Here is a 26,738-nt window from a genome sequence, read left to right as displayed (position 1 = left end):
CTGCATCTCGTCATGATGGCAGTTACCGTTCTGATTCTTCCACTATGTGAAGACGCATCCACATGGCAGCTTGGTTTTTATAAAAGCTCTTCATTTTTAACTAAAGCAAAATATTAAACTTAATTTAGTAAGTGTAATAGTTCTTACAAATATCTACTTCTACAGAAATGATCTGATTTTGTTTTCTTGCTTACACGAATTGCAAAGTGAATTTTTACATTTCAAAAAAAAACCTCACTTTGATACATTACATATATTGGCATGAGAAAGACAAATGAGTTCCATTTTCAGACAGGATGAAGACAGATGTTAAGTGCTGGTAAAGTGTGGTATTATTCTAAAAGCTAATGAGTTCAGGAGCATGAAGGGTGTTATGTGTGCACATGTGTGTGTGTGTGTGTATTCAGACGAACTCCAATGATAAACTCTACATAAGCAGTCAAAGGCAACACAAATATAAGGAATGTTTATGTTAGCTAATTAATGTCAAGGAAAAAAATGAAGCAAGTGTATACGCAAAAAGAGAATGATAACAGTTTTATTATTAAGTTTTAAATATCTACAAAAATATAGCCATACAATGAACTTCAACAAACCCTAAACTTTCAGTCTCCAAATTGGCTCTAATATAGTACACCCATTACCTGGCAGGATTTCCTGTGATCTCCTGGAAAGGACAAATCAAAGAAAAGCTCCACTTCTGGGGAATCATTAACAAGACCAGCTCAGTAATCTAGGATATACAGACGTCTACTGTGATTTAAAAACAAGAACAAGAAAAAAACCCCACAACAACAGTTTACAAACAGACTGAGAGAAAGGTGTGATAAACATTAATTCAAATGGTTTTCCTTTACATGCAATACATGCATTTTTTTAAAGCACAGAAACTTGACATTTTGTAGAGCAAAGTTTGTTTTACATGAGTGCAAATGAATATAGATCTCCTTTACTTATACTATTAAATTATATATATTTTTTCCATACAAAAGCACACAGTGTTAATCTATAAAATGACATCCAAGTGGATGATGATTGTTTTTGCATGTCCCCCTGCTTAGATTTTTTTTAATGCACAAAAAAATAACAGATTTCTTTAAAAATACAGAAGAAAAAAAGGGAAATAAAAATTAAAACTTGGCCGATCATATGATGAAACTTTTTACCTGATCAAGAGGCAAAGTTATACTGACAGCTGCAAGAAGGCCATTCAACATCTCCACTATTATTCTTGCTTACCTACATTTAACACTGCCCAGGAGGGCTGAGTACCATTTTATGGGTTTAAATGACCAGGATCTTCTGCAAGATTTTTCAAGATACTGTACTTGTTTATTCAAAACATATGGGGTACGCTTGTTCTTTTCTCACTTCCTGACTTTTTTCTGTTGTAAAGGTACACAATAATCATAAACACAAACTTATAACCTGCCATTCTCACTGTAATTTTTCAAACAAAAACAAAAGTAGTTTCTGAACTACAAATTTTGATATGTATATTTGTTCTTTGTAAAAAGAAATTGAATCTGAAAAGGCAATATAATTATAAACAGGTTATTCTATAAAAATGTCCTACGAGAATTTTCTAAGAGTTGCAAAGAAAGTTGTTCATTTTCGCTGTGTGATGGAATTCACTAAAATGCACATAATTTTAAGAAAACACTAAGGGCCTGTGAGCACACGTGTAGAGTACACATGTAATCTTGATAGCTTAAATCAACAGAAGCTTACACTGAGGATCCTTAGCTTGCCTGCTAAAGCCATAGGCACTCTTTTCAAATGTAATAGAACAAATCCTAAACAGATGCATATGGGTTAACAGTTGAAATTTACAAATTAAAAGTCCATTTGGAGAATTTTTTGACTATGAAGATTTTAAACAATGCACAATATAAAAATGTAAATAATGTGCTTCTGATAGAAATCAAAACATACACACTCTTCACAGGTGAACTAGTAGCTGTTTTAAATGTCTTTTTTTTCCCTACACTAAATATAGATCTCATTTAATTAATGGAGCCACAGCAAAATACTACTATAATTTCAAAGTATAGTTTGTAAACTAATACATCTCATGATGTAAAAAAATATTGCACAGTTTGGTGTGCCAAGAGTAAGCTCTAAGCTTCTCTCAAGTAGAATGCTTAAACCCTTGGCAGAAAACACAGTATTACAAGAACTAGACACTTTTAAGTATGGCGATTGTAGGGTTGGTCATATTCTAGGAGTATTACCATAAACAAGTTGAGGAATGTCTATCACATGTTGTTATATATTCACAACATCTAAAACATGGGGACAACAAGCCACAGAACACTTTTTCAGCCCCAAGATTAGCAATATATTTGCATGTATTTGCTTTTGCAGATAACTGAACACAAAAGCACTTCTATTTCTAAGCGGTTGTGTAGATGTTGAAGAAATACAGTAGACACTTCATACATCTTCAACCCTCTGAAGGCAAATTTTTAAAAATTACATGTTTGTGAAAAGTTTAAAATACACTGTTTAACTATGGAATAATGGGAGATCAATACATGTCGAACTTCAAAAGCCAACGGGAACCGCAAAAGAAATTATCAGGACAGAAATCCATCTTCAAAAGCACTCCACATCACATTCGGTTCCACCATTTCTAATGTGGTATGCGCCAAGCATGTGGTTAAAGAGAAGTCTCACCATTATTCTCCAGAAGTATGTTAACACGCATTAAGTAAACCCTGAAAACTCGGTGTGGCCTTAATTTTTAGGCTCCTATGCTGAGGTCTTCATGAGCAAGCCACTCAGTACACACACAGATCTGGAAACTTCATCTCATAGACTGGGACAGACTGGTACTGGGCATGCCCAGAAGTAATGGTCAGCGTTCCTGATGGACTGGGAGGAGGGCTGTAAGAGAACAAGTCACTGTCAACAGATACATTGGAAGTCGTTCATTTCACAGAGCATTCTCTTACCTACCTGCACACAGCAGAGTGAGACACACCTTGCATCGTTATCGTTGCTGGTTAGCTACAAGGCTATGGAGGAAAGGACTGTAGTACTATCAAGCTGTTCTTAAATCTAAACCAGACATTTTCTTTTGAATATGTGTGTGTACAATTTCTTATAGTAGGATTACACTACATCCATTCAGGTAAGCTTGCTCTGTTTCATTAGCAGAGATATCTTTCATGTGTACACATAGTATCCTTTTTGCTGACAGCATAGTATTTCATACTGTTCATTGATCTAGTCCACTGGATATATGCACCTATCATTTTTATCCTTATTGTCTCCAGGTTTATAGTCTTACAAACAGAATTTCTTGAAGTATACTCACAATTTTGACTTTGATACATATTGCCAGATTACTAGCAATTTATACTTTCAACACCGGAGTGCACTTGTTCTCTTTTTTTCTTTAATCTTTGCCAATCTGGCAGGCAAAAGGGGAACCACTCATTTTTAATTTTGGGGTTACCACTAGTAGTATATATCACTAAGATATCTACAAAAGATTTAGTATCCACTCTGTTTCTTTTAAAACAAATTGTCTATTTGAGTCCACTTCCTATATTTGTACTCCAATGTTTTTATCTTATCAGTATGGGAAACTAATTTTTTTTTGTATGATACAAATGCTTTTCCACAACTGTACTATTTGAATCTGAACCTTGTGTTTTGAGTTTTGTCTTGCCGAAAAAAACCGTACCAAAAAATCCATACCATTCTCTTATGACTTTCAGCTTTGTAATATGCTAAGGAATACTTTCCCTAGACTAAAATCACAAAAAATATTCCTATATAAATTCTAGTATTTCCACATAGTTTCCTAAACAGAGTTAAAATTTTCTATTTTGGTAAAAATAGTGAAGAATCCTCCACCCTCCCTCCTTTGTCAAGTCTTTAGTAGTTGTCCAAACAAGATTTACTGCACATAATACCTGCTCTTTTCCCTGAAAACCATGGACATTTATATTTCAAATTCTCCTTTAGTCTACCTAACTATACACAAGTCCATCCTACTGTAGATACCAAAGATCTACCATGCTTTCCTACCCAGCAAGGCTCCCTGTTTTTCTTTCCATGACACTTTCTTGACTGTTTTCTATTGGATTTTCTACACACTGTCTTTAGCATCATTTGTTCAAGTATAAAAAAAAAACAAAAACTGTGAAGATTTTGACTAAAACTAAAGATTCATCTGCAGAGAACTGGTGCCTTTAAAATACTTTCTATTCAAAGGTATGAGTTTTCATTTATGAAGTATTTTTATGCATATTTCAGAGACAGGATTATTTCATGTAAGTCATAAATAGTTCTTTGAGTTAGTGTTTTATAGTTATGAATATATGGGAATACATTTTCATTACCATTCGTATAGTAATGAATTTAAATAATGTATGCACAAATATTAATTTCATATAATTATCTAACTGTAAACTGTTCTTAAGCTATTTAGTTGTTTCTACTTTCCTGACATATTATTTTACTTCTGTAACTAATAATTATTTTGCAATCCCCATTTCAGTATTTGTAATACCTCTCTTTTTTTTTTTTTTTTTTTTACTGAGGGATAGTTTTCAGAGTTAAATGCATAGATTTTAAGTATACTGTTCAACAAGAATCGACAAATGTATATACACTTGCATAATCACATCCCAATACAGATCATGAACATGTTCGCTATTCAAAAAGTTCCTTTGTGTCCCTAGTTAATTTCTCACTACTCTCACATCCCCACATCCAACAACTGTGTTCTGATCTCTCCTGCTGACGATTAGAGTTGCTTGTTCCTGAATTTCACAGTTATACATACAGCCTGTAAAGAATTGTCCATACAAGCTATACTCTTTTATGTCTTTTGTTCAATGTGTTTATTTTTTTAGCATAAAAAAGTGTTCCTGTTTATTGAATATTATTTCACTATATTAAGAATATCATTATTTGTCTATTGTCTATCTACTCTCCTGTTAATGGACATTTGGAAATTATAAAAAAAGCTGCTACAACATTCATGTCTGTATCTTTCTGTGAACATAAGTTTTTATTTCTCTGGGTAAATACTGAGAAATGGGATTACAGGATCAAGAGCAGGTATGTGTTTAACTTTGTAAGAAATTGCTAAAGTTTCACAAAGTACACATTTTACATTCCCACGAGCAATGTAGAGTGTTCTTCTGTAGCGTCCCAATATACCATTAGGCTTATCCTCTGAAATTCTTCCCTTCACACACTGTGTCACTCTGTTCTTGCATTATGACCTTGTTCTTTTTTAGTTTCCTCTTCTCTCCTAAAACATGTGACTCTCTTCCTTGAAGTTCTTTAATGTACGTGTGTGTATGTATTTTTCTGTCCTTGTCTACTAATTCCAGTAACTGGATCATCTGTGGGGCTGCCTACTCTTACTATATTTTCCTGCTTCTCTGCATTTCTTATTACTTTCTTTATTGCAGGTCCAAGGGAATGAAAGAACAATGGAGACTGAAGTATAAGACTCTTCTGTTTCTCAAGGGCACAAACCCTGCCTTCTGTCTGTTAGGGAGAGCAGGGAAATGAACAAGAAGAAATCCATCCAACAAGAACAAAAGACTTCTTCATATGATGTAAGTGATCCAGAACTACTCCTTCCAACTAGGTGACCTTGGATAAGTCACCTGACTTCTGTGTTCCTTAGTTTCTACATTCGTCAAGTAAAATTAATCACTACCCTTTTTTAAGTTTTTGTTATAAATATTAAATGAAATAATGCACTTAATATAAAGCCTAGAACAATGTAAGTATTCAATAAATACTAACAGTTAGTAGTAAGTGCTCAATAAATGTTATTAGTAGTATTTGCAATATCAATAAAAGAGGATTAGCCATAATTTTTATCCTAAAATACTAAATCCACAGAGCTATGACGATGTGATTAAATGTAATATGGTGGGGTTCTAGCAATATTCCTTTTAAGAACAGTTATGGATTTGAATTTTGATTTTTCCACTCAGTAGCCAGGTGACCTCCAGCCAGTTATTTCTCTAAATAAAGCCTCTGTTTTTACCTGGAAGCAGGGGGTGAGGGGGCTGGAGAAGCACCTACTTATCTTTTCAAGGGTGTGGTGAGAATTAGCAAAAGTAACATATAAAACATGTTGCATAAGATCAATTACAAAATAGACCATTACTATTATAATTAACAGGCATCAAATAACTAAATGCTCACAGCCATCAATTTTATCTGATTCTAAGGTATATCACATATCGCATACTATAGTCTGATTTTCTGTTCCAAAAATTTTTAAATGAGTAATTGTTAGCTTAGTGGGGGTGGCAGGAACAGAGGGGGAAACGCCTAGAATAAGAGGTGATACTGATGAAAACATGCTTTGTACAGGACAGCAGAAAAAAGGCTGAACTAAAAAAGCAAGTGGACTATAGCATGTACCTGACTTTCCTATTTACAGAATACTGGGGCTGAAGCAACACAGACTTAGCTAATCAAGTTAAAGATATAAAAGACACAGTTGATGTATTAAAAAACCTCCAAAAGCATAGCTTTGAACTACAGCTCATCCACTGTGCTCCCTCAGACAGGCCAGCGTCCACACGGAGGTCGGCAGAGGGACCTGTGTAAGTGCTTTCCCTATAGGGAACCTGTCATTGTCTCTCTCCCGTGCTTCTCTACTTAAGAACCACCAGATACAAGCAGGTAATGCCATGATCAAGTATGTCAGATACCTTATGTTTGGGACATAAAGTTACAATAGGACTGAAATAGGTATGACTGAGGAAAATTTAATGATTCAAGCGAGCCGTATGCATAGGGACAATTAGTCCTGCCCTGGAGACAATGGTGAGGTTGAACCATATAAAACTGCAGTTTTTTGTAGGTCAAAATGGTTAAATATGACAAATTACCTGGTTAAACATATCATTAGAATGTGAGACTTCCAAGTTACCCAGATTTCCTTATGGCAGCAGGCTAAAGGAAGGAATGATCTAAAAAGGAAAGCTAGGACAGCTAGAAGACACTAGAAGCAATCCTATCGAGGTCTGTCCAGGGAACAGAATGACACCAAGACGGAAGCACCTCTGTGATCTTGTGTTTGCCTAACTGAAAAGCACTATTACCTAAAAATATAATCAACCACAAATCTATATAGGGGTTTAATAATTTCTATTTTGTTATTTTATTGCTGTTGTAGTAATAAAATCCTTACCGTATGGTGAGTTCCAATATTTGAGCAAGTCTATCATGAAGCAAATTTGCCTACAATGGAGAAAAAAAATTAAGAATGGATTTCTTTATTTCCCTAATACCCATCTGTGCTAATACAAACACAGTCTACAGAGGAAAGCCATAAGTGAAACCATGAAGCTGATGGTACAAAGTACTTTCATGTTTTGGTTTCTTCTGTCCCATACACTGGAATTTAATGTAAAGTTCCTCTTTCATCCATTTCCTAGTCTCACTGGTAGAAACAAACCAAGAGACACATAAAACAAAACACTCACAGTTAAGTCCCTGAAAACTACTGCCCAGAAAGTATCAGGGCAACAATAATCTTCACCATTCAGTTTGGGATCTGGCATTCCATCAGCTTGTACTACACACAGATATCACTGAGGCCTCCTAGCCAGGCTGTCAGGGTTTTCAGTCCCTACCTGATACATTCATTACCTTGTGTTCTGTGGATCTGCATAAAGCATGGAACCTACCACCTAATGACTAAGAAAATGTTCACAAAATAAAACTCCTCCTCCATCCCTTTTACCCTGTGGCTTACTCACTTTGGATTCACATTGTGCTGCTATTTCTTCAAAAGGTGCTTTCTGGAATTTCTCTATCACAAGACGCCTCTTTTCCTTTTCCTGTTCTTCCATTCCACTGGTATCTATATAAATGTTTACAAAGACCCATTAAAGAGAATACAGATTTTCACAGAACCTTGCCAATGACCATAAAAGCAAATAATCTATAAATCAAAAATAAAGGTAATTTATAAGACTAGTTTTAAAAGGAAAAAAGCAAAAGACCAAACATCCTTGAAATGTCTGTAACACTAGAGAGCAGATACACAAAATTTTTTTTTTTTAATCTAAGGTAAAGCTATATCGTACAAGTTCCTTTCTTAAAGACTACCTCTCTCTTCCCCAAAAAAGCAGGAGCAGGACACCCTGCTATAAACCAAACAACGTCAGGGCCCTACCTGAAGGATAATTCTTTTATAAATATTCATGCCCTTGTACATGAGACACTAAATTAAAAGTCTGCTGATACTGCACAGCAAAGGATACAGTCAACAAAACTCAAAGACAACCTACAGAATGGGAGAAGATATTTGCAAATGACATATCAGATAAAGGGCTAGTTTCCAAGATCTATAAAGAACTTATTAAACTCAACACCAAAGAAACAAACAATCCAATCATGAAATGGGCAAAAGACATGAACAGAAATCTCACAGAGGAAGACATAGACACATAGACATGGCCAACATGCATATGAGAAAATGCTCTGCATCACTTGCCATCAGGGAAATACAAATCAAAACCACAATGAGATACCACCTCACCCCAGTGAGAATGGGGCAAATTAACAAGGCAGGAAACAACAAATGTTGGAGAGGATGCGGAGAAAAGGGAACCCTCATACACTGTTGGTGGGAATGTGAACTGGTGCAGCCACTCTGGAAAACTGTGTGGAGGTTCCTCAAACAGTTAAAAATATACCTGCCCTACGACTCAGCAATTGCACTGTTGGGGATTTACCCCAAAGATACAAATGCAATGAAACGCCGGGACACCTGCACCCTGATGTTTATAGCAGCAATGGCCACGATAGCCAAACTGTGGAAGGAGCCTCGGTGTCCAACGAAAGATGAATGGATAAAGAAGATGTGGTTTATGTATACAATGGAATATTACTCAGCTATTAGAAATGACAAATACCCACCATTTGCTTCAACGTGGATGGAACTGGAGGGTATTATGCTGAGTGAAGTAAGTCAGTCGGAGAAGGACAAACATTGTATGTTCTCATTCATTTGGGGAATATAAATAATAGTGAAAGGGAATATAAGGGAAGGGAGAAGAAATGTGGGGGAAATATCAGAAAGGGAGACAGAACGTAAAGACTGCTAACTCTGGGAAACGAACTAGGGGTGGTAGAAGGGGAGGAGGGCGGGGGGTGGGAGTGAATGGGTGACGGGCACTGGGGGTTATTCTGTATGTTAGTAAATTGAACACCAATAAAAAATAAATTTAATAAAAAAAAAAAAGTCTGCTGATACTGAATGTCATAGTGGAAATAGAGTCATTTGGAACCTTACTGTTTTAGCCTTTTGCACTTGTTGACAGTTTAAAAAGACGTGTTTTATGATGTGAGGCCTGACCAAAGTTTGTGAGACAGTAAGATAAATGCCTATCTTGATACTACTAATATAAGTGTGAACATCTGCTTCAGAATATGATCCTGGGTGGTTCAGTCAGTTAAGCATCCGTCTTCGGCTTAGGTCATGATCTCTTGGGTCCTAGGGTTGAGCCCCGAACCCCGCGTCCAGCTCCCTGCTCAATGGGGAGCCTGCTCCTCCCTCTTCTTTTGCCCTTCCCCCTGCTTGGCTCTAATAAACAAATGAAATCTTAAAAAAAAAAAAAGAATATGGAAATAGGGTTAATTTATGGCTTATTGGTAATGGTCTACTGTAACCCCCCAGCAATTCTTTAGCTGTTTTGTTTTTTTCCTGGTTGAGAATTTCATAGGATGAATGCACTTGTGTTCAATGTTCTTTAACTCAGGCTGCTTTTGAGGCGGATAATCTATAGGTCACAATCGGTTAGTTTTAAAAAGCGGAAATAGAAATAGCAGGTAGAAAGGAAACAGAGGTCGATTTTTCCTCTAAAACTGTGGCAGGTTAACAAAACTGAAGAATTTATACACTTCTGAATGACAGAGAATTATTATCACCACTCTGTTTTTCACTAGACCAGGGCAAGCAGCTCAAATGTGCCTGAGGCCAGGCAGGACACCGAAGTGTTTAAATTAGGTCATGTAAAAGCAGTAGAAAATAAGGGTACGTGGGTGAGATGAGGCAGATGCACCCTGATCTGTGCACTCTTTCTGAAGATACTTTGAACTAAATTTGACCTGCAGGCACCAAATCTATTTGCCACGCATTAGGCCGTTCTCAAGGTTTTTGGTTTCAAGAGTCCTTTACATCCTTCAAAGTTGTAAGAAAGCCAAATTTTCATATCCATTAATAGTTTTAGATTACAATACAAAACTGAGAAACCTTAAGAATACTTAATTCATTTAAAAACAATTATGAAACCATTATATGGTACCATAAATAACATTTAATGAAAACATGACCATACTTTCCAAAGTGAAATAAATTCCAGGAGGAGAGTGGTATTGTTTTATATTTTTGCAAATCTCTTCCATGTCTTGGCTTAACAGAAGGCAGCTGGATTCTAGCTGCAAATGTATCCAACCCACTGTCAGTGTTATTTTGGTTGAAGTATATAAAGAGAATCTAGCATCAGAGAGACAGATACTGGGAAAAAGTATTCTAATAGCCTTTCACAGAACTATGGGTATCTTTTTTGGACACTACAACAAAATTTGAGAAATGGTAGTTTTCTTAAAAGTTTGTTACAATATGAAATTTGAAATCTTCCTAATAGGGACACCTGGGTGGCTCAGCAGTTAAGCGTCAGCCTTTGGCTCAGGTCACGATCCCAGAGACCTGGGATCAAGTCCTACATCAGGTTCCCTGCACGGGACCTGCTTCTCCCTTGGCCTATGTCTCTGCCTCTCTCTCTGTGTCTCTGTGTGTCTCTCATGAATAAATAAATGAAATCTTTAAAAAAAATTAAAATTAAAAAAAATTAAACTTTCTATTTTAAAAAATCTTCCTAATAAACATTGTGTAACTGGTTATGGTTAAAATCTACTGGTCAATTTTACACTTTGAATAATCTTCATGCATGATTCTGTAACATCATGCAATGGTCATCTGAAATACTGATCCAAGCTTTGAGCAGTGGCAGTATCATAGCCAATGAGGTTTATCCGAGGCGTGATTATTGCTAATTGGAATACTGATCCAGTGATTTATGCAGGTTGTCTAAATGTAGACATGACTCATTACACAGTATTTTTAAAATCATATTTGTTAGTTACCACCACTGATCTCATTAGAAGCATCTTTAAATACCTGGGTGCTGTCAAACTCATAGTGGTGAACAAAAGTTTTAAAATTTTAATTTTGTTCAAAGTGCTAATTTTATCATTAGAAGCAAAAACAGTGAGGATGGTTTGTTTTTTCCCTTAAAGTCACAGCTTCATTTCATTTATTTTCCAGAAAATGCCTACCAAATACCATAGGTTTTCTGTTAGTCTTTTCTTTTTCTTTTTGAACTAAAAACGGCGTTCCTTAAAAAATCAACTAGTTCAGGGGCACCTGGGTGGCTCAGTGGGTTAACCATCTGACTTTTCAACTCAGGTCATGAGATTAAGCCCTGTGTTGGGTTCCCTGCTTAGCAGGGAGTCTACCTGAGGTTCTCTCCCTGTTTGTCCCCCACCCCCCGGCTTCTATACACCTTTCTCTCTCTCTCTCTCTCAAATACATAAATCTTTAAAAAAAAGTCAACTAGTTCAGCTTACAAATCAAGGCAAAGAAGTGCTTTATGTGTATTTCCCAGAGATGTACCCATGGGTTGAGATTTAATAAAATAATTTATATTAATTAAGAACATATACAAATGAAATAAAATATCATTTAAAAATAAATATGTGTGTGTGGTGAAGAATATGACATGATGACTCTTGGTCTAGTGTGATACCACTGCCTCCTTCATTCATGTTAATTGATGCAGTATAAGGCTAATAGTATCTTAATGTTATGATGAAATTTTTTTGCTTGAAGGATCCCTTGAAAGAGCCACTATAGGCTATCCAGAGGTCCAAGACATACCGTGAGAACCACTGTCCTAGACTGTAGATTTCTTGACATGTTCTATCTTGTTGCTGTTATTTTTAAGTAGACTCCATGCCCAACATGGGGCTTGAACTCACAACCCTAATATTAAGAGTCATGTGCTTCTGAGGAGGGCTCTTGATGGATGAGCACTGGGTGTTATATGTTGGCAACTTGAATTTAAATTAAGACAAAGGGGGAACGAAAAAGAGTCATGAGCTCTACCAACTGAGCCAACTACGCACCCCACGACATGTCCTATTCATCTTCAAATATCTCAAAATATCCTGTACATTATATAAGGGTACTCAAAATTGCTTACTGAATTCAATTAATTTTATTTTGGTAAATTTGATGTTGTATTACAAATTTTTTTTAAATCCTCTAATGAATTAAGCTGAAAAAGATTAGATTTTCTTTTATGCATGATGTGTGCTAGAGCACTCTACTTTCCTTGATACTGATTTTCTTATTCTAACATCTCTGAAAAAAAAAATGAGAGTCTATTTCCACTCTATATAGCTTTACCAATTAGAAATGAATTGAGGACAAGATATCACTAACCTAGTAGTAATTTATATTAGTACTTAATTGAAAGAACCATTTAAAAAATTTTAAAAACAGGCAAACCATGTAAAATTTATTTCCATAAGGGCCAAAGGAGAAAAAAAAAATCATTCTTTATGCAAAGTGAAAAGATTAGTCAATTAGATGTGGGTATGAAATCCGGCATCATCATTTACTAGCTACATGATCTCAGAAGAGTTTGTTCATTTCTCTGCTCCAATGTTCTCACTGATAAAACAGCAAGATGTAACATGGTCCTCTATTATGCCTATCTGCTAACAATCTCAGCCAGCTCCTTTCTCCTACCCCATTAGAAACACGCTTATAATTACATTACTTTGTGCCTGTTAAAAGTTACTCTACTTAATTCACTTAGAATTATTCAGAATTTTCATCCTCCCATTTCCTACAAAAGGAAATATGCTGTTTCTCCTAAGTTCGTGCAGCCTGCATGTTGGCCACCAAGTAAGTGTGGCATAAAATACACTGACATGCTTTCACAATTCTAGGAAAGTCACTCTACAGAAAGAAAAAGAACCACCTATGATAAGACAGGGCAAGCATAAAAGTCTAAAAAACGTAGCTGAGTAAATCAATTACAGATCGATGCAGAAACACCATGCAGCTTCTGTTTATTTGACACTTCATAAGCGAGAAGCTAGCAAATCATTAGGAGAGTTAACAAAAATCTCACCAATTGCTTTCTTCAATGCTTCAAAGGTGATTTCTTCAGTGTTACTAACCTAGAGAAAAGTGATTTTAAGTAAAACAAAGAGTTAAGAAAGGTCAATATAAGTAACAGCTTCACCTGGTTACAAGTCATCTAAGAACTTTTGCAATTGTTTCTCTTCTTTGTGCTGGCTGGATTTGTGACTATATTCCCTAATATCAAAAACTCTCCATTTCTCCCTTGGTTTTAACAGTGGCCTGACTGCAGTGATTAATGCCAGGCTGGCAGCTTCCTGGAGGCAACCCAACCACCACTGCATTACAGACGTCCATCCCGTCATGGGTGTGCAACAAGATCTGAGTCCCCCTGACTGTACCAGGCTTCCCTAAGTGAACAGTGCTTGGAGATATTCAAGGCAGGGAAAATATGTAAACTAAGTACTCTACACCCTCTATTAATTTTGGTGCCATATACAGTTTACAAATTAAAAATAAACTGAAAACTTAAAATGGTTTAAAAGCAAGAATCCTCACTACTTAAAAAAAAAAAAAAAAAGGGGGGGGGGGATCCCTGGGTGGCTCAGCGGTTTAGCGCCTGCCTTCAGTCCAGGGCATGATCCTGGAGTCCCGGGATGGAGTCCCACATCAGGCTTCTGCATGGAGCCTGCTTCTCCCTCTGCCTGTGTCTCTGCCTTGCTCTCTCTCTCTCTGTGTCTCTCATGAATAAATAAATAAAATCTTAAAAAAAAATAAAAATAAAAATAAAAAAACTAAATAAAAAAAGAATCATCACTACTTTGATAAGCATTCAATGAGTATAGATAATCAACATCTTAATCATATTCTGGATCTTTGAAGGTCAACCACCAAGACCTATTTTCCAGAAACACCCTTTAATAAGAGGTTCTCCCCTTTCTTGCTTTGAGATATATAAAAGGCATGGAATCAACTGCTTTATGATAAAAAGTAATACTTTTTATGGCACCAGCACATTTTCAGGGGGAATAATATACCCAAGTTACTATAGTGTCTCTGAATAGAAGTTAAAAAATGATACCTGAGTACTTGCCTGGGCCTCTGGTCAGCCCTAATTTTAGCTCATGAGCTTCTTTTGCTAAGTCTAAGGCAGCAAGACTAACGAAAGCAAGACTTCATGCTTTTGCACCTTAGCTTCTCTGTAATGCAAAGGCTTTAGCTGGAAATCAAAGCAGCAAGAGTTCCACTACCTCAGTTTTTCTACTGAGGGTGCATATTTCTAGTTGAAGTCAGATTAAACTCGGGAATCTTCAGTTGCCTTGTTCTAGATATTTGGAGCAGATATACAGGATTAGGCTCTGGCTCATTAATTATTTGTACCTAGAAGCAATCTAGTACCTCAATGACAAAAACCCACTGTCGTTCGTATATGTGGTTAAGGAGTTTAGAGACTCCTGCAAAACAATTATATTACAGGGAAAAGGACACAGAAGAACCATGAGGCCAGCCTTCTTGTCACATGTTAAGTGTTAATTTATGACCCATTCCAATCTCAGGGAAGTGGAAAGTTAAAGTACTTTATTCCAAGAACTCTTCTCTACTGGTTCTTCTTTTCCCTAATTCGGATGATCACAATGCAGTCACTCTGTCCCTCTGCTTTTTTGTTTTTAACCTTCTTTCTCAGACTCCCTTTTTGAAACTTCTTCGCCATGCCCATCCCACTCTCAAACAAGCTACTGCTCTCCTGCCCCCTTCCTTATCTCCAGCCTGGCTACTGTGGGTCCTCCTTATCCAACCATAGATTATTAAAAGGATCTATAAGCTGGCTTCTCTAGCTCCAGTCTCCTCTTCCTGATTTCATTTGGCCACGCTTCTGAGACTCCTTTCATAAAATCATAGTGCTGCTAACAACACTGCCCAAATCTCGATGTTTCCCTAACTTCCTACCAAATCACACACAAGCCCTCAGGTGGGTGACAAAATTTTCTATAATTTGGCTTCCATCTCGTTTCCCCCTTTCCTTTTATGAATCCCATTTAAAAAGGAAAAAGGACCAACTGTTTAATGATTCATATTTTTCATACAGTGTAAATACAAGCCACCTTCTTTACTTGGTGCCCAAACAAACTACAGTCTGTTTGCCTCTCCAGAACACCAGTTGTATGTTCGGGAGAAATGGTGCAAAGATATCAGCCTCTAGGAGCTTCAACATTCCTTCGACTCTTGAGAACTTTTGCCTTACTCAACATGTGCAACTCTAACCTAGGCTGTACAACCCCCCTGAGCCTACATAAAATCTGATTATATTTTTCCAATCAGACTAGTAGTTATGTTATTTTCACTGTATCTTACTAATTTTACAACACCTAGCACAGCAGTTTCTAATATTAGGCTAGACTTGTTTCGTTAGCACACGTGCAAGTTTCTTTACTTGTATTTGGGAAAAGGCAGGGAGTACATATGTATAAAGACAAGATTCTATTTGTCCTAGAATAAATGACAATTCTTTTTAGCCAACTGGGACTTACTTTTGTACAAAGAAAAATTCCATATGCACTCAAAATGTAATTTTTATATCCTCCATCCATTCCCCCAAATAATCAAGCATTGACGATTACCTATTAGAAGAATCAAGTGGGGATTTCAGGTTTTACTCATATCCATTATGTGTATCAATCATGCCCATAATGCTGAGAGCACCAGAGATCAAAGAATCACGTCAATCGTGCTTTATGCTATTAGTAAAGCTGATAATCTTATCTGTGGAAGCAGAGGCATTTCTATCCATTTTAGCCATTTATCTTCTTGAATGTCTTAATTTAGGTATCTACCTATCCATCTCTTTCTGTATATATATGTCAACTTTTAGAAAATTCATGGAGTGATCATGGTGGGCTAAGGTTTGAATTGCAAATATCAGTACTGACATACCTCAAGTGGACCAAGTATTTCAACAGACTACAGTAACAATTTGAGGTATATCTAGGGAAAATATTAGTTTGCTATGATCTCATCTAAGCAATCTGACTTTTTTTTTTTTTTTTTAAATTTAAGCTCTAAAAGCAGTGGATATTTGAGGACTAACTGGGATTATGCATATAAAATTTCAAATAATTTTGATCAAATACAAGAGGAATGTTTTCTTCAATGAACAATTTTCTCTTTGATTGTTAGCAAATATATTTATTCACAGTTTGATATTTTGTTATACCATTAACTGGTGAACACTTAACTGATGTGAATTTCTCCTGCCCATGCTATTAATTAGTTGTAGCCTAGAAAGTAATGTTATATTGTCTTCTGTTTTTTGAACTATCATTACTAATATGCAATATCAGATTCCATAATGGTAACTGAGTTTGAAACTTCAATGTGCTCAAGTGACTCTTATAATAAACTGTACTTAATTTTTCAAATGCTTGGTAGGCAGCATATCTGACGTAGAACTTATAGCAAAGAGAAAACAGGGTCTTTGACAAGTTAAAAAATACATTAATGGACTTTTAATTGCAAAATGTCTGAGAATCTTTCTATAGTAAGTCTGTATACAAATGTTTTCTTCACTTCATTTTTCTCAAATTAGACTGACTTCTTTGCAATAACTTGAAGTGCTATATATATATATTTTTAAATAACAATGGTTGCCAAAAGAAGAATGGAGTACTACTCAATAATATTTACTGCACTCCTGATAAAGTGTGTAAGCTACGGCTTTAGATTAATTCCCCCCGACCCCCAAAAGAAAGAGCAAATTCATTATCATTAAAATACAAAGGTAGCACAATACCCTCCTGACTAGTAAAAAGTATATACATTAAAATGGCTTTCAACAGATGTATTTAGGGAGGATGATTTTTCTTGAGCTTTAAACTGGCAAGAAACTATACCCACCATACCTCAAAATGAACACTAACTGCCTCTTAAATGATCTTGACACTCTGCTGATAATTTCTTAGTGAAACTGACTGGTTCTATTTAGTAGGGAGTGGAACAGCAAAAAAGATGTAAACTAGATGGCTGGAGCCTGGCCACCAAAAAGCTATAATTCTTGAAGATTAATTGACAGGGATTGGCCGGGGGGGGGGGGGGGGTGTGAGGTGGGCTGTGACAGCATGAATTCAGGCAAATTCCTTTCCCTTTTCTTAAATGGATAATCTGTTAACTATTTATACTGTACCATGAGAAGTCATGAAATACCTAGGTAGGCAAACAGCAGATAAATCCCCAAGGAAGAGGCTGACTTGACATGCTGGCATTTCAGCATTTTTACTCGACTATCAAAAAATTCTCTGGTTGATCCATGTGGAGTTTAGTCCTAGACAATGCTGGCTGGTTTTTCTTCCTAAAACTAGGGAGGGTACAGTTTTATGCTCTATTCAAACAGGAGGAGAGCATCAAATCTCTGACATTTCAAATAAGTCACAGTTCTTAAAGGGTATGTAGGGCACTGATACAGTATAGCCTACATTAAATTCATTATAGTTACTATCAGATGATAAAAAAAAAATATGCCCTCCCAGATGAGGCTTTGAAGCCTTCTATAAAGTATTTGCCTTCACATGAGATTGTACAATTTCCTTTATTCTCATAATTTGTTTCATAAATCTTTAAAAATAGGATTTGGAGAGCCTCCTAATTTATTAACAGGCCTTATTTCTTACTGATTAAAAAAAACTTAGTTGTTTCACACAGTTCCTTTTATTACACTAAGTTACAATGTAAAAACTAACAACCTCATAATACACGATATTAAGTTTATGTATCTTTACTGAGAGCCAACATGAGTTCAGTAAAATATGTAAGAAATAAGCTAAAAGCTAAATCAGATTAATATCTACTAATAGCACTGTTGATTTGGGGGATAATTTAGTTATATTTGTTCCTGTTTCAAACTATAGAGGGGGAAAAAATTCTTTTAAAGTAATATCTATCTCAAGAAAGTACCTTGCCATACACTTTCAGCGACTTACCACATCATCAGAAGGAATGCTGTTGGGTAAAATATCCACCTGAATGGATACAGTGTCCACAATACTTTTTCTTCTAGAAAGTCGATCTTCATCTAAAATCAAAATGTTAAAAATAAACAAATAAATAAATAAAATAATAAAGTCAAAAAGTTTTTTCCCCCATTACTGGATAGTTAGATATGGGACATCATCTATGAACTTCACCTATTTCAGATTTCAGAAAATTTCAGATTTCAGAAAATTTCAGAAAATTAAAAGTTTGTCCTCTTTTGCTCTAAACACATAAAGCACTGTGTTCTCAGACTTTTATATTTCATCAAATTAAAAATGTAAAATTGATGGGGTGAACTAGGTTATTAGTTTTACTTTCCAAAAAGGAGCATTCAGAACAGCAAAATTCCCTTCCCCCAATAGTTTAATAAAAACAACAACAACAACAACAAAAAGGCCAACACTGAAAGGAGGAATTATATAATCTAAATGGAATATATTTCATTTTTACTAAACACTCACAAATACTGCCCTGATTATCTCTCATTTCTCCCCCAAACAGTGAAAGGTGTGCACTAAGTGAAGGAACCCATATGTGCAAGTGTTTACCATGCACCAGACTGGACTGAAAGGATCTGATGCTTCAGTCAATAGCTCTTGCCCCACCCCCCTTTTCCAGCCACTCAATTCTATGGCTCCTGACCCTTCACTGAAGTCAACTACCTGTCTGGGAAAACTTGCTCTTCATTTGCTTTAGCTAATCTACTTTCTCTCCACTTCTGCAAACTTGCTCACTTGTCTGGTCTGCACCAACTGTTCTAATCCGTCACTACCTACCACTCTTAACCCCAGCAGTTATAATCCTGCCTTCAACCACTCTTCTGAAACAGGGTGTCTTCCTAACCAGTAAGTTCACCAGGTATTCCTTGGTTCATTTTGCGCTTAAGCATTTCATGGGCAATTGAATTTATTACAATCTCCATCCATACATTTTTTTTCTACTCCAATTTTCGCCTTTGTCGTTCAACAAACCTATTAGGTGATTAGACACCATGTTAGGTGTTAGGGACAGACTGCCGAATATAGTTCAAACCAGCATATAGTCTAACAGAGAAGACCCAAAATAAGCCAATAGCTACACAAATAATGAAGTACAATGGGGAAGCACTGGGTGCTAGGAGAACATCTAATAGTCATGGTTTCATTGGAAAATAGGAAGCCACTTTGTATATTCCAATATAAAGGATTAGAGGTTTATTCAACCATAGCCAGAACTAGGTAAGTATACTTTCTCTTCTGAGCTCCAGGTCAGTATTTCCAACTTTCTATTAGTAATTTTATTTGACAAGTTCTAAACCCAATTTTAACACCTCTAATAAATCATGTTTATTTCACACTGTCCTATTTATTTTCAAGAGTGCCACCATTAAAATTCTGCATCTATCTCATGTCACTGCTCTCTCCCATTTACATTTCTTATAGTGATGTCTTCAAAGTAAATCATTTTTAGTCTTAATTATAATTTTAAAATACAGCCCACTGAGTAATGCAGTTTCCCAAGCTTTTGAAATTAGGTTTAGTACATGTCAGAGAAAAATGGAAGAGGCTGCTCACACTGTGGGCTCAGACTGCCCCAGGCCCCACCCAGCTCCTAGAGGGCTAAGGCAATCAATATCCAGACACACATAGAATGTTCCCAACAATAGCTGGGAAGCTTAGGTCCAGAGTCTGACAGTCACTTCATAATCTGGCAATACCCCACCATTCTAATCCTATTTTATACATACTGTGATGTTATTCTACAGAAAGAGTTAAGAATGAAGAACTACAAGAAGGCCAGCACAGATGAAGAAACAGGTTTCTCACTGACCACTCTTCAACTCCACGGGAGACTTCCATGGTAGTAATTAATGCTGGTGATCAAATATGGTAGTTCACCCTCTTCTAAGCAGAGAGTAGGACTGCAATTCCAGCTTCCCTGTGGTTTAGAGAGGCTATGTAACTAGTTCTGGCCAATAAAATACAAGCAGTATTGCAGAGAGCAGCTGCCCGATCAGGTTGGATTCTAGATATGGAGGCTATGAAGTTATGCAGTTAGTTTGAGCAAAAAATTTACTGCTTTATACCATTAAGAACCTATCATTGTTTGTTATCACGACTTAGCTTAGTCCAGGGTTTAACCTTGGCACTACTGACATTTTGTGCCAGATAATTCTTGTGGTGAGGGGTTGTCTGTGTAATGCAGGATGTTGAGCTTCTACCCACTAGAAGCCAGTAGGGCTACCCCTACCTCTCCTGGCCCCACAGTGATGATAACTAAAAATGTCTCTAGGATTCACAAATGTTCCCTGGCATGGGCAAAATCACCCTCAGATAAGAATCACTGACCTAATCCATCCTGACACTGATAACAGCCTCACTGCTTTTTTTTTTTTTTTTTTTTTTGAGTGAAATGTTTACACTTATATTGAAATATGCACTAAAACGGAATGAGTTCTACTAGTCAATGAACCTTCACCAAAGCAGAATCACAAACTTCTGTTGGGGAGGTCCAGTCAGCTCGCAGCAGTGATCCCCAAGCAGGAACACAAGGAGAAGCCTGGGAGATCCTACTCCAAAAAGCCTCCTTTCAAGAGACACCTACTCACTTCTCCTACATGCACCCACACAGATTTAGGAGCATGGACATGCTCCTCATTTTCATATATTTTTAGTTTCTTTTTCACTGCAATAAATATAAAATTGGCAATGTTCATATACCACAGCACAGACAATATCACCTCATTCCGTCAAGGTACCTACTTCTCGGTGAATTAAAAAGTCATCCTGAGGTCTCTGGTCAGATCTTACCAACAGTAACTTCAACTGCTTCCTGATTTATCCAGTGTTCAAGTAAAAGGTGCTTTTTTCCCTTCTCTGAGCACGCTTTGGCCTCTCTGCCTCCCATGTTTTTCTACAAACGGAATCCCCTACTGGAGATCCTTCATTACCTGCCTTCCTGACATCCTCCCACTATACAATACATATTCTCATATCTTTCAAGGCCTAGATGAACATTACATCACTTCCTTAAAATCTCAAATATTACTCCAGTTATTTCTACTTATCCCTCTTTCTTTTGGCTACACAAATCTATTATGAGTTGATTGATTCTTCTTCTACCACCCTTCCATCATTACTGCCAGGGCTTGTACTAGGATATGTAAATGAATGCCTCATTGGGCAAATACAGTAGAAATCCAGTGGCAGACTCTCTGGTTTGGATCACCATGCAGGATTCACTCGGGTTCTACTGGAAGAGGGCTGGAGGTACGGATGAATGAATACATAGTCAACTGTGACACAGTATCCAGATGGTTCTGCTATGGTTTTCTGACTGAAAATACTCTATCTCTTGCTTGTGGTTAGTACTAGGACCTGGACACTGTATTCTTTGTTTTAATCTCATGATCATTTACTTTGATATAAATTACCAAACATAATGGCATCAATGGAAACTGCTACAAAGTAGTATGTGGTCATTACTGCTGACTTGCTTTTACCCTCTCAGCTGGTCAACTGTCGAGGTCTCACCAGAATTCAAAATAAGGAATTTGTTTCTCGCAAAGAACCCCATAAAAGGATTTCTAGGTTAACATACAAAGGCTGATGGGTAGCATAGAAAAGTCAGCTTTAAGTCTAGGATAAAAATAAAAGGGGACGAGAGGCAGGAGGGCAGGGAAAGGATCACTGGGTGGCAAAAATCAATGTGAACATAGTTCAGAGGGTGCATATGTAAGATTAACATTTTTTAAAGGGAAGAAAATAAAATGTAATGGGAAACTCTAACGTTATATTCTCAGAACTTTTTTCTTTTGACCTATACAATCACCTGCTTACAGGTGACTGCAGAAAAGCCCAGGTACCACTGTAATCAAATATCATGTATGTTTACACGAAAGTAAGGTTTCTAAAATGGAGCTTACAAAGATAATGCCCCTGGTCCTCACGGGCTGCCTTGTCTGTTCTTGACCTGTTTTTCCAAGCCTACTGAAATGCAGCCTCACCATAGCCTCCGTGGACTACACCATCCTGCTGGCTCTTAAGAGTTGCCCTGTCACCATCTCAGTGTCTGATATTTACACCCTCTGGGGAGACTCCTGTTTCCTGTCAAGACTGGCTGGGGTAAATCCCAGACACTGCTTGCTGTGACTTCACCCCTTTCCTATCCCTCCTCCTGCTCCACTTCCTGTATCTGCTATTCACACTGGTGACCATCTCCTCTTCTCGTTGTTTCAAACTAGAACTTGTAGTTTTGAAGCAATTCTTAGAAAGAGCTATGCCTAACTTCCTTCAGTGATATTCTGCTGCCACTTGGTGTATCTATACTTGATGTACATAAGTGCACTGCTAAGGAACAGAGGAAACTGTGTGAATACAAGTATGGCGCAGAACTACATTAAATTGTTCTCAACAGAATTTTCCATGGCTACATAAAAAAATGAGATACAGGAACTGACCTCACTGTATTTAATAAATCAGAAATACAATTAGGGCTGCTAAACCACTCAGATTCAATTAAAAATCTAACTAGGGTAAAATGAAATTTCACAAGTAATTTATCTACACAGAATTCAAAATGCCATGATTTAATGCTAACACTACTCAGATATAATTTTTTGGTTCTGTAGAAAAACTAAAAATTCTATCTAGAGCTCATGAATATTTACAGAAAAAAAAAACAAAATTACTGTCATCATGGAATAAAAAGTCAATGTAATACAAAAGACAATTGCTTTTACTTAAAACAAAATTTAAAACAAAACCTTTACCAGGAGAGATGAATATATACATGAAAATACTTTTATAGGAAGATACTGGTTAGTAAATAATGGAGGTTTTGGTAAAGTAGACGTATTCTTGTATTATTTTGTCCTATTTTAACCTATAGATTAAATTCAGAATTCAGAATGCCAACTGAAAGATGAATAAATTACTCCTCTTAATATGCAGTATTTTTTCAAAAGTACTTTAAAAATACAAATAAAAAATACAAAGGTATTTTCATGTATCTATCCAATTTAAGCCAAAAGGCTTAGTTACAGTCCCTGCTTCACAGATCAGAGTAGTCGACAAGCCACAGAGCTAAGGTAGAGCCATGCCAGTCTATTCTCTCTTCTCTCCACTCTGAGAAATCATCCTTTCTGCATGCTTCTGTAAATATCCCCTATACTGCTAATTTCATAATTCTCATTGTAACCTCCCAACTCCCGCACAAAACCCATCCCTGGCTCTTAACTGCTTACAGGGCCCCCTATTTGGTTGCTCACTAGTCAAAGATACTCAACAAGAGACAGATCCCCTAAACTAGCCACTTTTTCCTATTCATTTGTGTTAATAAAACTCCATCCTTCTTCTATCATCCAAGATCTAAAACATTTGACAATTAGATCTGAAATGTGTATCTTTTTCTTCACTTAAACCGAGTCATAGCACCCAACTCTCCAAATAATAAAGCAAATGAAGCAGAAAATACTCTCTGCCTTCACCCGTAGTGGTAGGCCATCATTCCAAAGAGCCACAACAGAAACCCAGACAAATCTTTGATTTTCTCATGATCCCCTCAGACCAATCACATGCTTATAAATTCTTTCTTGTGTTTCTAGAATTCACCCACTTCTCTGTATTCTCACTTGGTGCAGGCCAGGGTCATCTCTCCTGGAGATTATTGAAGAGCATTCTAAATGGGTGACCTGTCTGCAATCTGCTAAACTACCACCAGAGTAATACTTGTACAATGCCTAACCCTGTTTAAAATCACTCCATGACTCCCCACTGCTTGCACAATAGTGCAAACTATTCAACCTGCTTTTATAATTCCCAACCCTACTTTTCCAGTTCAGTACAAGTAGACTAATTTCCTACTAATTCCCTGAAGAATCATGTTCTTGCCTACGTCCATTCTTTCACACATGATGTCACTTCTGCAGGAAACACTTGCCTAATGCCTATTTCAGGCTCAGCCTCGGAATTGTTCCCTTTGAAAGACATCTCTGGCTCACCAAACCTAGACCAAATGCCGTCATAGCTGCCTCCTGGGAACTTCTCTGATTATAGCCCTAAAGGTATGCTTTAACTGTCCAGTTATTTATCCTGTTCGAGATAAACTGTATAATGGGTTTGCTTCTTTCCTAATATCTGGAATAAAACTGGTAAAATGCCATCTTGGGGGAACTGAGAAAATAGTCACTCAAATAATCTTCTGTGTTCTGTGGTCTCAATGAGGAACCCGGTTGAGAAAGACTATCATCAGTTCTGTCAAAGTAGAGACTTCTACCTATCCTGTTCATTCTTATTTCTGTCTGTATAGAAGCTGGAACTGTAAATACTCATAAATACTTCATTATACGAGTTTACTACAGCCACTGGCACCTCTGACTGACCTAGCTGAGGGTTATTACTGTACCCCTTCATGAAGGAGTATTTAGCACATTCCTAGACATACACTACTCACTCAAGTTCTGGGTTGATTTGGGATAAAAGAAAAATGCTATAGCCACCTAACATTTATGGACCACTTATTATATATCAATCACCAACAGTTCAATAAACTTTACGTAGACCATTCTTCTTTCTTTAGAACCAATTACCACTATATTCAACCATGTGTCTGCCTTCTCCACCAGATTTTAATCCGTAACATCTTTCCACCCTGAAAAACCACAACAATGTTTGGCATATAGTATAGGCACTCAGTCAAGGTTTGTGGAATACATGAAAAAAAAAATATTATCAGTAGGGATGACTGAACAATCTTTTTTTTTTTTTTAATTTTATTTATTTATGATAGTCACACACAGAGAGAGAGAGAGAGAGAGAGAGAGAGAGGCAGAGACATAGGCAGAGGGAGAAGCAGGCTCCATGTACCAGGAGCCTGACGTGGGATTCGATCCCAGGTCTCCAGGATCACGCCCTGGGCCAAAGGCAGGCGCCAAACCGCTGCGCCACCCAGGGATCCCTGAACAATCTTTATGTACATAAAAGAGCAGTGTTACCTATTCAAATTATTTAATTTCCACTTCATTATTCTCATTTGCAAACAAAGATAATGCTACCTTCTTCACCAAACTATTTTAAGGATTAAATGAGAAAATGAATGTAAGTACTTATCTCAGTGACTGGCACAGAGTCAGTGCATACTAAATGGCTGCTAATATTTTAATAATGACAAGTATATGCATGATATACAACAAACCAAATACGTTTTGCTTTTTCTTTTGATATATCCTTAAATCCCGTATTTTTTTAAATGACTATCTGATGGTTACACAGCAAAAGGAAATTTTAATAACCAATTGATTATACTATAAAGTATCACTGCATCTTTGGACTCTTTAATTTTTTTTTTAATATTTTATTTATTCATGAGACACAGAGAGAGAGAGAGAGAGACAGAGAGGCAGAGACACAGGCAGAGGGAGAAGCAGGCTCCATGCAGGGAGCCCGACACGGGACTTGATCTGAGTCGCCAGGATCACACCCTGGCCAAAGGTGGCGCTAAACCACTGAGCCACCTGGGCTGCCCCCCCTTGGACTCTTTCTGCATTAAGCAGGATGGATATGCCACAGACTGGTTGTAAACTACCGAAATTTTTATAAATCAGAAAAATCTAAAAGAAAAAGAAAAAGAAAAATCTTATTCAGGGATGCCTGAATGGCTCAGTGGTTGAGCAGCTGCCTTTGGCTCAAGGCGTGATCCTGGGGTTTGGGGATCAGGTCCCACATCAGGCTACCTGCAGGGAGTCTGCTTCTCCCTCTGCCTATGTGTCTGCTTCTCTCTCTCTCTCTAGTCTCTCATGAATAAATAAAACCTTTAAAAAGAAAAAAGTCTTACTCATAGTGAGGGATTTCTATGCAGTTATATAATTAAATATATACTGAAATATTCAGAATTCTTCCAGTCAATGATAAAGAGGCATTAAGAATGGGAATACCATTCTCCATTAAAGGGAGAGCACACCATCTGTTACAAAAATAAAAAGTACCATAATTTTCATTAAAAATTGTTACTTGTTAAGGGTCCAATCTGTTAAAGAGTTAAAGGAACAGGGTAAAAGGAAACAAGGGTGAAAATACACTATGGCTACTGGGAAGGTAAAGGGAACTAATCACTGAACTTATAACTACATAAAATATATGGGCTACTGGCTCCATTTCTAAAAGGCAAATTTTATTAAGCTATTTTCCTAGAGGACAGGTGAGGGAAGGGCATGTCAAACTGACACTTGGATTTATTTACCTTTGTGCTTGTGCCTGGGTTTATGAGGCTTTTTGCCTGAAGGAAAGAGAGCTAAATCCAAATTATAAGAATGAAATATTTTTAAGGTTTTTTTTTAAAAAAAAAGTTTTAAATTACAAAACTGTACTACTGTTTTGTTCTTAGCACTTTAAGTCCCCAAGGAACTCATGAGGTATAGAATCTTTCATATAATAGAATGTCAAATAAAATGCAAAAGCATCCATTAATGTCTCAGGGGATTATCAACTATCATTGTAATAAACATGTATGTTTTAAATACACGTTATAAAAAAAGCTATTTACAAAGGTTGTGCTATTTTTAGTGACTAATCCAGAAAAC

General features: G+C 36.7%; 1 protein-coding gene and 1 non-coding gene across 5 annotated transcripts in view; one reads left to right on the top strand and one right to left on the bottom strand.

Moving 5' to 3' along the window:
* Positions 1–512: 512 nt before the first annotated feature.
* The window catches only part of EFR3A (EFR3 homolog A), a 105,473-nt gene continuing 79,247 nt past the window's right edge, over positions 513–26,738 (bottom strand). For 3 of the 4 annotated variants that reach the window (XM_038555535.1, XM_038555536.1, XM_038555537.1), the window contains 5 exons: positions 18,130–18,221; positions 13,209–13,257; positions 7,758–7,861; positions 7,187–7,236; positions 513–2,889 (listed from right to left, as the gene is read on the bottom strand). In XM_038555535.1, coding sequence (XP_038411463.1) covers positions 2,784–2,889; positions 7,187–7,236; positions 7,758–7,861; positions 13,209–13,257; positions 18,130–18,221 — 401 coding nt within the window. In that variant the 3' untranslated portion in view covers positions 513–2,783. Of the gene's footprint in view, positions 2,890–7,186; positions 7,237–7,757; positions 7,862–13,208; positions 13,258–14,240; positions 14,484–18,129; positions 18,222–26,738 lie in introns of those variants that run through there. The other variant, XR_005368728.1, reaches the window with a different exon arrangement.
* Positions 11,001–11,145, top strand: LOC119865470. The gene has a single exon (XR_005369113.1). It is a non-coding gene; the product is annotated as a U4 spliceosomal RNA (small nuclear RNA).

This window comes from Canis lupus, chromosome 13 (assembly GCF_011100685.1).
Source record: "Canis lupus familiaris isolate Mischka breed German Shepherd chromosome 13, alternate assembly UU_Cfam_GSD_1.0, whole genome shotgun sequence".
In the NCBI taxonomy this organism is placed as follows: domain Eukaryota; kingdom Metazoa; phylum Chordata; class Mammalia; order Carnivora; family Canidae; genus Canis; species Canis lupus.
Note: the sequence above shows the minus strand (reverse complement) of the source record. Positions and strands in the feature narration are given on the sequence as shown.